This window comes from Camelina sativa, chromosome 2, assembly GCF_000633955.1.
Source record: "Camelina sativa cultivar DH55 chromosome 2, Cs, whole genome shotgun sequence".
In the NCBI taxonomy this organism is placed as follows: domain Eukaryota; kingdom Viridiplantae; phylum Streptophyta; class Magnoliopsida; order Brassicales; family Brassicaceae; genus Camelina; species Camelina sativa.
Window position 1 is genome coordinate 17,927,224 of NC_025686.1, and position 16,049 is coordinate 17,943,272.

The 16,049-nt window shown below is 37.4% G+C and overlaps 1 protein-coding gene across 1 annotated transcript; it reads left to right on the forward strand.

Annotated features, from left to right (window-relative positions):
* On the forward strand, nt 11,260-14,856 carry LOC104753583. The gene is made up of 2 exons (XM_010475817.1): nt 11,260-14,280; nt 14,389-14,856. The coding sequence occupies exons 1-2, from the start codon at nt 11,260-11,262 to the stop codon at nt 14,854-14,856; spliced, it is 3,489 nt and encodes a 1,162-aa protein (XP_010474119.1).

Here is a 16,049-nt window from a genome sequence, read left to right on the forward strand (position 1 = left end):
CGGGTTAAAACTTTGAAAACACTACAAAAATCCAATACTTTGAATACTTATATCAAATACCTGTAAAAATTTTATATTTTAAAATTAATAAAAAATAATAAAATAATAAATAAATACAATATAAATTTGAGGTAATAAAAAATACAATATAAGTTTAAAATTTTTAAAATTAAAAATATTGTCTCGCGGGTTAAATCCTAGTCTATATATACATTTTTGGAGACATTTATAAAATAAATCCTCAAGTTGACACTTATTTACAGGCATGTCATTGATATTAAATAACTAATTTAATAAACAAATTAACTTTATTTATATTTGATTTTTTTTTATAGAAACTAAGTGTTTTAAAAAGTAACAAACATAATTTTAAACGTATACAGATTTTATTTCCTTATTTTATAAGAAGGTGAGTGAAGAGGTATTGTTTTTTTTTTAATTTGAAAAACTAATTTGATAAAAAGTGATTTTTAGCCTTTTTGCGGATTAAAAATCTTTGAACATGTTGCATGATCCGCCTAGCATGGCAGGTTTGGACTATAGAACCAACACTAAAACTATTAGTTTATTTCATATACTATAGATTTGTAGTCATAGTTTGGAAAATTAATTTATAAATTATTTAGTATATGAACTACAAAATATTACACATACTACAACACATTCTTAATATTCAAAAAAAAAAATTGTATACAAATAAAAATATACACTAACATACCATATAGGCATATATCTCTGTTTAATTATAGAAAACAAAATTAAGTATTTTAAAATTTTATATTCTATCTAATAACAAATTTCATGTAATTAGGTTATAAACTATATAAAACGTAAGAAGAAGAAAAAACATTCTAAACAAAATTATATATTAATTAGATAAAATTTAATTAATTAGAAATTTAAAAACTAAATAAATTAAAAATTATTATTTAAAATATATTAATTTATAATTTAGTCATGTGGTGTATCGCGGGTGAAAACCTAGTATATGTTCATAAACCACATTATATTACACTTACTTTGTTTGTCGAGATATAAGACATACGATGATTGGTAAGTACAACCTTTATTTTGAATCAGTTATCAAATCACTAGCTCTGAGCTCTCTATATAATTCAACAAAACAAAAGGTACCCTCGAATCGTCTATTCGTCTTTATAGTAATAATAATACATTGTTACAATAATGGCATTAGAGAGAGTGTGTCAATAGTGCATCCTCAAATTTAAGGAATCACTATTCAATCCTTTAAAATTTGAGGGTTTAAGGGGTTTTTGGAATAGAACCTCTTAAAATTTGAAGATTTGAAAGGCTGTTGGAAATGGTCTAAGTTAAAAATATATCATGGAGATTAACTTAACTGATCATGTCTATTATTTTTCTTCGTTTCCTGTGAAAATATATTTTCTTAATGGATATATAATTTTCTTACCAAAAAAAAAGGATATATAATTTTATCCAAAGAAAAAAATATATGTTTACAATATATGCAAAATCAAAACATGATCTTCTATTGATAGTTTAGAGTCTGAGATTTTAGTCTTGATTTGTCACACACAGTTACTACTTAACAAATATCAAATTCTTCTATTGGCTCTAGTAGTTAGTATATTTTTTCTTCTAAATCATCATCATATCTTAACTAGGATAAGCTAGGTCTTTAATATCTTATAAATAGATTTTAGATTATTTAGTTACATGGTTTAAGAAAAAAAAAACATGTAACATCTTTTCATTATTATCTAGTACTCCAATAGGCCAACACCAATGACCAACACACGTTGGTTTCATTCTTGTTTAGTCGAATCAGAAAAGAAAATAACAAATAAATATCATTGTAAATATAGACTTTTAAATTATATATGCATATATATTTATATAATCCAAATAATTTTTAAATCATATGTTAATATATTTTATTTTAAGATATTTTTAAAGAAAAGACATATATCGCACCATATTCCGGAAATGAATATAAATGTAAAAATTCAATGTTTTTTAGGTTCTCTCTCTCCTGCCCTCGTTAGGCAACGCTTCGAGATCTCCGGGCCTCCGTCAAACTTTTTCTTTCTAATTGTTTCCTGGCCGGCGTCGATTTCATTGACGCCGGTCGATGTTTCTCCTTTATTTTGTAGTTTCAATTCTCTGTTTTAGTTTATAAAACCCTTAATAAATTGGCCAATGATTTTTCAAATTCAGTGGCTTTCTTGTTTCTGTTCTTTATAATTTTCCTCTCCCTTGGGATGAGTTTCATTCCGATCATAATCCGACAAGTTCTTCGGTGGTGTGTCGATGCCTTTCCACTGAAGGTTTCTTCATGTGGTTTTCCTTGTTCGTTGATTGAATTCGATCTTCAACGGTATTGTCTTTGCTTCGGCATGAAATGCTTTTTGAAAGATGATTTTCAATCCCAGATCTGGGATCCCGGCGACTCAAATGTTGGATCAGATGATGGCGATAATCAATCAAATCTTAGCGGTAAACTTCTTCTCTGTCTCTGTTCAGCGGTTATGGGCATCTTACTCTCACTCCTAAATTCGGGGACAAAATTGGATGTTGATGGTTTTTCATATTGGCGCTCAACAAAGTTTGCTTTGTTGATTGGTCTTTGTGGATGTGATGACATTTTCTTTGGATCCAATGATAGAGTACGGTTAATGTTTGATGGAATATCGATTTTGTGGTCTGGTTTTTTCATCTTGCGAAGATGGATTATTCAACAGATGGCTCACATCGGAAAAAGCTATTCTATCTCATGTGCTTGGTGTGTCTGTTGGTGATTTATCGTTATATGTTGTGGAACATACTTTCAAATACGACCAAGTTGTCTTGGAGATTGAAGTTATCTACAGGAACCAAAATAGTACCATCGCCTATTGGAACCACTCACATATGACCATTGAAGAATATCAACAAAGGAATCAAGACTATGGATCTATCATGGGTGATATTTACAACCAAAATAGCACCATCGCCTAATGCAGGAGATGGAAATATTTGTATGGCTAGCGATGTAACTGATGGATCGCAATCTTTTGATTTAATTTTCAAAAAAATGCTACATAAAAGGAAAGATAGCCCAACAAGAAGATCAGAATAGATTGACGACGAAGACGATGAAGGAAAATAACAGACTGATTAATTTGTTAGCGTGTAAGGCTTATCTGCGACAGAAAGCAACGTGTCTTTTCACTCTCTCGTTTATTTCGTTACACTTATATTTTGATTGTATGGTATGCAGAGCTTCATTTTGTACACTCATCGATACATTTGTATTCTCGATTTCAAATTAATAAAGAATGAAGATGTTAGAAAAAAAAATGTAAATGTAAATATGATTCAGAGACCCTTTTCTTAAAATTACCATTGATTGATGAGTCTCATAGGAACAAAGAAAAATACATGCATCCATTGATTGTATCAGAAACGCCAAATGTAGAGTGTCCATGTTGCGATATAAGACTCAATAAATAAATATAAAAGAGAAAGGAAAATGATAAAAGTGTCCATGTTAATAAGAAACTAAAAGACCCAACATGATGGGGGCTCAAACTCAAACTATGAGTCAAAGCAAAAAAACAAAAACCAAATACACCCACTTGCCACTTAAATAAAAGAAATAAAAATTATCATTTCCACATACTCAACAAATTTGGACCATCTATATATATAATTATGTCAAAATAGAAATATTCAACTAATGTCAATTTGTCTACATTCATATAGCGAGAAGAAATCATGGCTCTTCTTTTTAAACGAAAATAATTTCTAGAAGAAAAAAAAAACTAAATTATAATGGCTGATAATGGCTTTTCTTAATCCTCTTTCCATTACTACAAAATGTACAAGTTTAAGATAATGGTTGGGGTATAGCTTTAGAAAAGTATTGTCATAAGTATAATTTCCCGTAACTTCTAAAACAAAGATATATTTTCTTGGTAAATTGAAATTCTTTACACTGGTTATTGGTAAACTAGAATTTCTGTGTCAAAGTCACTGCACAAAACAATATTGTGTATTTTGTTTTTTCTTTTATCGTCAAACAATATTGTGTATACATATATATAATCCAAATTTTAATTATCTAACTAATTTTTTTATGGTGAGTTGTAATCATCGATAGTTTACTTATGGAGATTTTGAATGTGTTTAAAACACGATACTATTTTTAATTAGCCAAAAATTATTATTTCTTTTAGTTTAATTAACTATCCATATATATATATATATATTAAACAGATACAAATGTTCAGAATTTCAGATACGTCTTTTGTTCATCATAAAACATTATTTGTTTTTTGAATATTACAACATGTCAAATATAAAATATTTTTTTCCATTTTTTAATGCCTTGTTTCTTTTCCTCCTTTTAACTATGGAAAATTCTTAAAAATAGCATCAAAATAAGTTTTTTTTTCTAAGTTTAGCACATCATCTTTAAAATTCCAAAACTAGCACCAATTAAACTTTTAAAAGTAAATTTTAAATTCAAAATACTAAACCCTACTTCTCAAAAGTCAAAACTATACCCTAAATGTGAAATTGAGAACCCAAACTTAAAAAAACAAATTCTTAAAATTAATTTTAAATATTTTAATTTGTTAAATAGTACTATTTTGGAAATTTTTGGAATGTGTGCTATAGTTATCCATAAAACTTGTTTTAATGTTATTTTAGGATATTTCTCCATAACTATTATGTCCAAACAAAAACTAAATTGTTTTCCTTTCTATTTTTCTGTTAACCATACTTTATTTATTTTTAATTTGTTTGTATGGAATTTTGTGAAATAAATACCTTTTTTTTTCATCGTTGGATCGACAAGAGCCTGACTCATAACCAATCTACTGTAGAGAAGGTATGTTTCTCATATATTCACAATGTAATGTACAACTTCTTATATAGTGTTTACAAGAGAATATTCTAGAGTAATGCTAATTACAAGAGTTTCCATAACAGAGAGGATGAGATATTCTGATCATAAGGAGTATCCTTGACAGATGATATGATCATAAAGGAGTATCCTTGACATTCCCCCTCAAGATGGAGGTGATCTAGCAACTCCAATCTTGTCTCTAAGTTCAATGAAGCGAGCACGGTTAAGAGGTTTGGTTAGAGCATCCGCCAGTTGATCTTTGGTGTTGACATGAGCAACACGGAGTGCTCCTCGTTGAATTTGACCGCGGATGAAGTGATAATCCAGAGCAATATGTTTCATTCTAGAGTGAAATACCGGGTTCGCACAGAGAAACGTGGCACCCACGTTATCGCAATAAATAACAGGCGTCTTTGTTAACGTGATTCCGAGTTTAGTGAGCAAGCTACATACCCATGTTATCTCGGCAGAGACATTTGCAACAGCTCTGTATTCTGCCTCTGTTGATGATCGAGCTACACCTGTTTGTTTCTTGGTCGACCATGAGACAAGATGGCTACCAAGATACACGATGTAAGCATTGGTGGAGATATAATCATCGATGTCACCGGCCCAGTCCGCATCAGAGAAGGCGTGAAGATTGAGGCTGTTCTTAGCTGCGAAGAAGATGCTGTGTGTCGTCGTACCTGCCAGGTAGCGTAGAACACGTTTGGCTGCTTTGAAGTGCTCATCGGTGGGTTGATGCATGAATTGAGATAGGCGGTTAACAGCGTATGAGATATCTAGGCGGGTGAAGGCAAGATATTGAAGGCTTCCCACAAGCTTGCGATTGACAGACGGATCGGGAAGGGGATTACCAGAACGTATAGACAGCTTGGGAGAGGTAGCCATCGGTGTAGCAACAGGTTTGGCATTTTGCATATCATAGCGGTGAAGGACATCCAGAATGTATTTGCGCTGTGACAGATGTAGTCCCTTTGGTGTGCGATGAGCCTCGATACCGAGAAAGTAATTTAGATCCTCGGGATCTTTGATAGAGAATCGTTCAGCCAAGAGTGATAGAACACGTGCGATGCCAGCGGTTGTGTTACCTGTGACAAGAATATCGTCTACATAGACCAACAAGTAAAGAAACTGATTGCCATGTCGAAGAACGAAGAGAGACATGTCCGCTAGTGAGTTGTGAAAACCAATGGAGGTGAGAAAGTTCTTGAGTTCCAAGTACCAGGCACGGGGAGCTTGTTTTAGGCCATAAACAGCTTTGCGTAGACGACACACATGAGACAGCTTGTCGGGATCGATGAAACCAGGAGGCTGCTCCATGTATACTTCTTCAGTTAGTGTTCCCTGGAGGAATGCATTGTTGACGTCTAGTTGTTGTATAGGCCAAGAGGAGGATACGGCAACATCGAGAACGGTACGAATGGTGGTTGCTTTAATCACTGGACTGAAGGTGGCTTCATAATCTCGTCCTAGCTGTTGGTTGTACCCCTTTGCTACAAGTCTAGCTTTGCACCTGCTAAGAGAACCATTAGTTGAGAATTTATTTTTAAAAATCCATTTGCAGCCGACAACATTCATGTGAGACTGTCGTGGAACGAGATACATTGTTTGATTGCGTGCAAAGGCATCGATCTCTTCAGACAAGGCTCCTCGCCAATTCGGATCTTGCAGCGCCTGGTTCACTGTTCGTGGTTCGGGTTTGATGTGAGTGGAAAGAGCGACAGAGAGGTTGTATTTGGTGTTGGGTTTGGTGATGTTGTTTTTGCGACGTGTTTGCATAGGGTGTTCATTGACAACCGGGGGTGGAGCAGGGACGACAGGTGGTTGAGGAGAAGGCGATGGTTGTGGTGATTGGCGATGTGGTTGTGTATCGGTAGAGGTGGTCGGTAATTGAGAAGAGTTTGATTGTTGGGCTCGATTTGGGCTTGGAGTGAGTGATGGTGTGGAATGTTGTTGGTGGGCCGATGATGGGCTCGAAGGAGAAACAGGCCTGGGAACATTTGACGAGGGCGAAGAAGATATTGTTTCGGTGGGGGATGAATTCGATCCCGAAGGCGGAGCAGGGTTCGTCGGAGGTGATGACCGGTGAAGATTGGTGTTCGCGAATCCCGGAGACGAGGCGTGCGGCTGTACGAGTGGCGGGGAAAGAGAGATTTTGGTTATTGGAGCTGAAGAAGGCGAGGACGAGATGGGAACAGAGGTAGATGGTGAGTCATGGATGCGAAAGGGGAAGACTTGTTCATCAAACTTGACGTGTCGGGAGACATAGATTCGTCCAGTGGCAGGTTGAAGACACAAATAGGCACTCTGTGTTGGTGAATAACCGATGAAGACACATGGAGTAGATCGCTCTTCAAGCTTGTGAGCTGTGTATGGTCGGAGCCAGGGGAAGCAGAGACAGCCGAAGGTGCAAAGCTTGTCATAGTTGGGAGTGCTTCCAAAGAGGCGATGGTATGGGCTCTCCATGTTGATTGTTGGGGAAGGTAAGCGATTAATGAGATATGTCGCTGTTGTGAATGCATAACTCCAGTATGTGTTGGGAATGCCGGCGTGGGTGAGAAGAGCTAGGCCAGTTTCCACTACATGTCGATGTTTTCTCTCAGAGATTCCATTATGTTCCGGTGTGTGAGGCGGAGAGGTAAGATGTTCAATGCCAGAGGCGGAGAGGAATGAGCGAAGTGCGATGAACTCACCTCCATTGTCAGAGTAAAGTGTTCCAATTTTAGTGTTGAACTTGTTTTCTACGAGAGCTTTATAGGCAATGAACACCTCCTTGACTTGTGATTTGGCTTTTAGAGGGTATAACCAAGTGTATCGACTGTAGTGATCAACTAGAACCAAGTAGTACTTGTAATTGTCAATGGAGACAATAGGAGAGGTCCAAACATCGGTATAAATATATTGAAGGGGACGAGAAGAAGATATTGTGTTTTGCGAGAATGGAAGTTTGTGTGTTTTATTAATGGAGCAACCAGTACAAAGAGTATTTTGTGGTACAACATGTGAGCAAGAAAGAGAAAAGGTGGAGATGATTTTGTTGAGAATATCAGAGGAGGGATGTCCGAGTCTGTTATGCCAATCAATGGAAGATAGTTTTGGAGAAGAGGAAGCAAAGAAGGAGTTTATGGTGGAGGGAGAGAACGGCCACTCGTACAGTTCATTCCTTGTCTTGCCACGGAGCAACGGGATTCCCGACATCAGATCTTTCACCTGAAACCATGCCGGAAAGAATTCCACAGAGACTTGATTAGCGTTACATAAGCGATAAACAGAAATCAAGTTTTTGGCAATATGGGGAACACATAAGACATTTGTGAGGGAAAGGTTACGAGAGGGAGAGGGTAACGAAAGTGAACCAGTGTGCGTAATCGGAAGACCGGACCCATCACCAATGAGAACCGCGTCGTCTCCATGATACGGCTGCTGGGTTGCCAGATTGTGTAGATCACTGGTCAAGTGATGTGTGGCGCCACTGTCAAGAAGCCAAGGAGTGCTAGGATGAGGATAGGCGAGAGCCATATTGGCATGCGGCTGCCATGGACGGTGCATGGGTGACATTGGACCACTCGGGAGAAGCGGTGGTTGGTGTTGATGTTGCAGTTGTGGGCATCGCCTTGCACTGTGACCATGAAGACCACAATATTGACACTTACCTTGATAGCCACGTCCACCACGATTATTGCGAGAGGATTGGTGATCCTGACGATGGTGTTGTTTGCCGTGACGCGAGTTTGAACCATAGCCGGTGGTAGCAATGTTGGCGGAGATGGGTGCTGAAGAGGATAGAGAAGCACTGGAGAGAATCTTGTTCTCGCGGTTGAGAAGTTTTTCATGGAGTTCGGTGATGGTAGGGGCAACATCACGTCCCTCAGTTTGATCGATGATAATTTTGTACTCATCGGAGAGCCCAGCCAAGATACGCTCAATCTGATCATCATGTTCCATTGGTTTACCAAGGAGAGCTAGCTTATCAAACCTGGTAGTGAGACCATGCATGTATTCTTCAATAGACTTGGTTCCTTTGGTCCAATCTTGGATCTGGTTGCGGATCTGCTGAATATGTGCTCTGTTGGGATTGGCATAGGTCTCCGCCAGCGTCCGCCAGATGTCTGCAGAGGTTTTGGCACGAGAGACAACAGATTGCGTGGGGAGGGTCATGGATCCAAGAAGACCGCTGTAGATGAGCTTGTCTTGACGCTTCCACTTGAGAAAGGCTTGGTTTGACGTAGCAACACCATTGACGAGAGTGGTGACTGGTGGTGCAGGAAGGGAGCCATCGAGATAGGGGGTGAGGTCATAGCCATCAAGGAGAGCATGTACCTGAAGTTTCCACATCAGATAGTTGCTGGATGTGAGCTTTGTGACATGGGACATGTTCACAGTGAGGAGAGACAAAGTGTTGTCGAGGGGTTCAACGGCAGCCATTGATGAAAGAAGAAGAGATGAAAAACAGAGTTTGAGAAAGAAAACAGGGAAAGAAAAATAGAGAAGAGAGGAGGCGGCTAAAAAAATAAGAAGAGGTTCCTAGGGTATCGTTAATGCTCTGATACCATGTAGAGAAGGTATGTTTCTCATATATTCACAATGTAATGTACAACTTCTTATATAGTGTTTACAAGAGAATATTCTAGAGTAATGCTAATTACAAGAGTTTCCATAACAGAGAGGATGAGATATTCTGATCATAAGGAGTATCCTTGACAGATGATATGATCATAAAGGAGTATCCTTGACATCTACTACATGGATCTTATACAATGAAAATGTTAAATTTGTATTTACAAAACATAAATATATATTATTTATTGTAGCTGAATGTATTTACTTTTTGTAATAAAAATATAGAGTAAGTAAATCAGAAGAAAAAAAAAAAGCAGGTTCACTGAACTCACTCTTCTTCTTTTTTTTTGGACAAAAGGTAGAACTTATTTTGGGTTTTGGTCCTTTTGGACATTCGAATAATTAAATTCCGACAAAATCAAATGGCCAATGAGTGGCCGGGGAGCACTTTTGTTCTTTGTATTGTGTTTGTCTCTTCTCTTCTCTCACTGAAATGCGTCTTGCAACTAGTGGAAAGTTGCATATTCGGGTTGCTTTAACAAATAAATTAATTTAGTATTATCGTTGTGGTGTGCGCTATATGTATAGTGAGTTTCTAAAATGAAAGAATTAGCAAACAACCATAATCAATACTCCATATGCGTAATTGTGTATCAATAAGAAAATTATATGCATATCACAAAATTGTCCCCATTCATTTCACCTTATCATCACGTATGACATCTCTTCGTCAAGCTGGTTGGTGGGTGATCGAAGAACCCAATCATCCTCATAAATTTGGGTGTCTCATAAATTTACATTTTTACAAAACACGTCAATTAAAACAAGATTTCAAAGTTTGAAAACAATTGGTCTCAAGGTTGGTTCGCGATCGGGAAGTGTTTAGATGTATTTCGATGTAAAAGAAGATATATTCCCACCCAGTTGTTTACATACTTACATATACAATATGAACACGAAGAAGGTTGGAAACTGTAAAGTGAGTGGCTAGGCAAGAAGGTCGTATCTGGCATGAACTTTTTAGCTTTATTCGCAGATTTATTTAGTATATATTTCTATTTTTTATATAATTTTATTTCCAGAATAGGGAATGTTAAGGTTTTAGTGTTGCACTTTGCCTTTATTCACCCAAATTCAGCTTTCTGATGATTGTTTTATTTTTATTTTTCTTCCACGGGAGGCAATTAAACTAGTAGGAGTCTAGGACCTCTATTGATTGAGATTAGAATATCAAAAAGTAAATAAATATATTTGTTTTGGGTTTTGAGAAATATATTCTACGTCACAAGTAGAAAAAAAAAGTATTATAGATCACAAGTAGAAAAAACAATATATATATATATATATATGATAGATACGTCATAAGTAGAAAATATTATTTGTTGACAAAGAAAAAAGTAGAACGCGTATAATATTTTTTTTTCTTCTAGTGACTGCAAATTCTCTTTGTTAAATAGTTTTAGAGTTGAGATTCTCTCCATAACTTGATTGAAAGCTATTGGATATTTTGTCCATTACCTCGTAAATGCATTGGTTAGAGACAAATACAAAACAGAATTGTTCGACAAAGCTGGTTTCATAACTAATGTAACCCATGGATTCCTCCTATTTTCAACATTTTGTTGAATAGTCTTTTAGATTCCTACATATTTTTTCATGCAGTTTTCTTCTAGCACCAACATATATTACGTTGATCGTTTTATATAGTATATAGCTAATTTTCCGAAATAGAATAAACTAGGCAAATATAAATTATGTTTATTTATACCAAGCGATAGGATGGTCGAAGTCACTTTTATTTGTTCTGAAATTAAGAAGTTATGTTTCTTCAATCTGGAGGCCCTGAGAGGTCAGAAGGTTTCTTTACTGACCTGAGATCCTTCATGTCTGTTTGTGATCTGTATGATTTGAAACACTCTGGGAATTTTCTGTCGTGGAGAGGTAAACGGCACTCTCATGTGGTGAGATGTAGACTGGATAGATCTATGGTGAACAGTGACTGGGTGATGGCCTACCCTTCCGGTCGAAGTGAGTATCTCTGGTTCGAAGGGTCAGATTATCGCCCGCTGGTCACCTCCTTTGACCCTATCAAAAAACACCATAAAAGTCTTTTCCGTTACGACCGTAGATTCAAAGATAACCCCGAAGTCTGTAACATCATATTAAAAGCTTGGAATCTTCAACCTGGTGCACCAGTTGATCACCGCCTTCACCTCTGTAGATTGGCTATCATCCAGTGGAGTAAGACTCAAATGCTCAACAGTAAAAAGGAGATTCTATCACTCAGTGAGCAACTGGAAGAAGCCATGTGTGATGATGAAGCAAGCCAATCTACCATAGATGGTCTAAACCAGAGTCTTCTCTCGGCGTATAAACGAGAGGAAGAGTACTGGAAGCAGCGAAGTAGACAGTTGTGGCTTACCCTTAGAGATAAAAACACAGGCTACTTTCATGCGGCAACAAAAAACCGGAGGGCGATCAACAACATATCTGTCATAGAATCATCCTTGGGTGCTAAAATGTATGAAGAAAAAGAAATAACTGAAGTAATCTCGAATTACTTTCAGGATATCTTTACCTCTCATGAGGGTGATAGACAGTCTGCGATCCAGGAAGCTCTAACCCCATGCGTCACCCCTGAAATGAATGAGGCTCTTATTGACATACCATCAGCTACTGAAATAAAACAGGCTTGCTTTAACATCCATGCGGATAAAGCTCCAGACCCTGATGGCTTTTCTGCAAGCTTTTTTCAATCAAACTGGAATAATATCGGTGACATGGTGATCGCAGAGGTTCATTCTTTCTTTATCTCCGGTTCCCTGCCACAGAAGATAAACCACACACACATCAGACTCATCCCTAAGATACCAACAGCCCAAAAAGTCTCTGACTATAGGCCAATAGCCCTCTGTTCTGTGTATTACAAAATTATTGCCAAGCTGTTAGCTAAGAGACTCCAACCAGTGCTCCACACATGTATATCTGAAAACCAATCTGCATTTGTTCCCCAGAGAGCAATCTCAAATAATGTTCTAATCACCCATGAAGTTCTACACTACCTAAAAACCTCTGGTGCTGTAAAGAGATGCTTCATGGCAGTCAAAACTGATATGAGCAAAGCCTATGATAGGCTGGAGTGGGATTTTATCAAAGTGGCTCTAGATCAAATGGGGTTCCATCAAACCTGGATTAAGTGGATCATGCAATGTGTCTCCACAGTGTCTTACTCCTTCCTAATCAATGATCAAGCAAAAGGTCTGGTTCTTCCTCAACGTGGTATCCGGCAAGGCGACCCCCTCTCGCCCTACCTCTTCATCATCTGCAGTGAAGTCCTCTCAAGACTCTGTCTGAAAGCCCAAAGTAATGGACAGTTGGTTGGTGCTCGGGTGGCCAAAGGAAGCCCGAGAGTTAATCATCTACTCTTCGCGGACGACACCATGTTCTTCATTCGAGCTGACCCTGCTAGTTGTCACACCTTAAAGCGCATCCTGCATAAATATGAAGTGGCATCATGTCAAAAAATAAACCAGGCAAAGTCCTCCATTACTTTCTCCTCAAAAACTCCTCGGGATATGAAAGAGCAAGCAAAACACATATTAGATATTCATAAGGAAGGAGGACAGGGCAAATATCTCGGTTTACCTGAACTTTTTGGCAGGAAGAAGAAGGACTTATTTGCTTCGATCGTGGACCGTATCAAGCAGAAAGCTATCAGCTGGTCCTCAAGATTTCTCTTAACGGCTGGGAAACTAACCATGCTCAAATCAGTTCTGTCCGTGATGCCTACTTATACGATGTCCTGTTTCCTCCTCCCTGGTTCTCTGTGCAAACGCATTCAATCAGCACTTACAAGATTCTGGTGGGACACCTCGTCGGAGAAGAAGAAAATGTCTTGGATCGCCTGGACGAAAATTACAAAACCTGTTAAACACGGAGGCCTGGGAATCAGAGACGTTACACACTTTAATAAGGCCCTGTTAGCAAAACTAAGCTGGAGACTACTTACCAAACCCCACACCCTCTTCTCTAAGGTTCTACTTGGGAAATACTGTCAGAATGCCTCTTTTCTAGAGTGCAAAGCTCCTTCCTCTGCCTCGCATGGATGGCAGAGTATCTGTAAGGGTAGAGATCTATTAAAAGAGAATCTGGGGATGATAGTAGGTTCAGGTGCCTCCATCCCCCTTTGGAGAACCCCGTGGTTATCAGTCTCCACCCCTCTATCCCCTATGGGTCCCCCAACCGAAGCCTCGCAGAATCTAATGGTTGCAGACTTACTTTTGCGAAACTCTGGTTTGTGGAATGTTGAACTCATTCGATCCATTCTCCCAATCTATGAGAGAGATATCCTTATCCTAAAACCAAGTGCAACCGAAGTAGTGGATTTCTGGGCATGGTTGCCTTCAAAAGATGGCTCCTACTCTTCAAAATCAGGCTACCATGAGTCCTCTAAGCAGGATGAAGTGAATGTTGCAGAGGCCTCCTCTGATAGCAATATCGAGGCCTCTTTCCCTTGGCAGAAAAGTATTTGGTCACTTAAAACCTCACCAAAAACTAAGCTTCTCCTCTGGAAAGCTGCGCAGAACGCCCTACCAGTGGGCGAAAACCTCCTTCATCGCTCTATTAGTGATTCAGCTAAATGCCCTCACTGTGATGAACCAGAATCAACACTCCATATGTTCTTCCAATGTGAATTTGCACGAAGACTCTGGTCCCTGCTCCCTGTCAAAACAGTTTTCCAACTGGATTCCATTACTTCTGTCAGAGAGCGTATAGTGAGAGCTAACAATTTAGTGTGCTTACCCCCAACTGGCATTGGCTCTGGACCGATAGCCCCATGGGTACTCTGGTCCATTTGGACTATACGGAACCAACTAATCTTCAGCAAAAAAGGGTCCTCGGTGGAGGAAGCGTAGCTCCTCACTCTGATAAGAGCAAAAAACTGGCAGACTGCCCAACTTTCCTGCCCAAAACCCGATCCTCCGCCGAAAGTCGGGATCCAACCCCCACATCCCCGGACGAATTTAACTTGTTACACCGATACATCCTGGATTGATGGCAAAGCCGGTTTGGGCTGGATAATCAAAGACCAATCCGATCAGCTAAAAGGTGAAGGGTCTACCCAGATAGATCACGTTGGCTCCCCTTTGATGGCCGAAGCACTGGCAACTCTCACCGCGGTTGGAGTTGCAATTGAATCGAACATCACCCATATCTCTTTTGCTTCCGACTCGCTCCTGCTGGTCCAAGCCTTGAATCAGAAGCTCCAACTGAAGGAACTTCATGGGACTCTCCACGATGTCCTTACTCTATCATCGCGTTTTGAATTCTGTTCTTTCAATTTCATCCCTCGATCTAAGAATCGGCAAGCTGACCTTTTGGCAAAAGAGGCTCTTCTCTTGTGTAAGAATACCTAAAAGTCTAATTAATTGAAAGATCCTTTTAGTTCAAAAAAAAAGAAAAAAAAAATGTTTCTTCAATCCAACTTTACCAAAAAAATGTACTCTATATGTTCTTAATAGAATAATATTTGGACATTTTTACACAAATTAATTAGAAAATATTAAAATTTTATTTATGAATTAATTTATAATTACTTTTTGATAGAAAAAAAATATAAATAATATGTGGGGGAAAAAAACATAAAATGAAAATTTTATTTTAGTTTTTTAATCTACAAAATCATTTTTTTTTTTAAAAACCAAAACATGGAGTTTCCGGAACCAATGTACGTATGTTGTTTAATTTTAAATTTCTAGTATAAGTAATGTTAGTTTCTTGGTAATTGAGTGTTTTCATTAGCTTCAAGCCCATAATTATTAGGTCATGGTTTTACAGTACTGTACTACAGTACTATATAAAAGTAGTTATAGAGACTGTTTTAAACGAATCCATTATTGGAACCACTTTTGGGTGAACGTGTATGCGCGTGGATACCTCAATACACTCACACAGGCACACACGTAAATTGCATACAATTCTATGATTGTAAATGTAAATATAAATTGTTTTTTTATTAACAAAGACTACGACGTCGTTGTTCCATATTCATTAATCAAGCGTGAATGAAAAATTGAAAACTGTATTTTAATACTTCTAAAAGTATTGTACGAGACTTGAATGAATGCCTATTATGTTTACAGTTTGACATACGACTTAATTAGATGTCAACTAACGTGGAAAATTTATCAATAGCCAAACCAAATTTAGGGTTTTGTTAAACTTACAAACATATACATGTTACTTTTTTTTTTTTTGGACAAACATGTGACTTCATTAATTCAAATCAAACCATAACAAGTAGGAAGAATATGAAAGTGTGAGAATTTATGATCTGAACAATGAAACAACGATTTCTTTAAACTCTCTTTTGATTGATAGAAAATTTGGTTTACAAGTTTTTTCTAAACAATTTTCTAACCTCTCAAAACTCTTTTAAAGAAATCTCAAGCTCTCTCTAAGTTCTTAGCTTTTTTATTTTCTTAATAAAAACTAAAAATTAGTAGCTAGATTAACTTTCTCTTGTTTGTGTTAAAGCTTATAATTAGCCTTAGCACCATATTATAGAACTAGACATATGCCACACAAAGGGCAAACTACCTATTCTAAT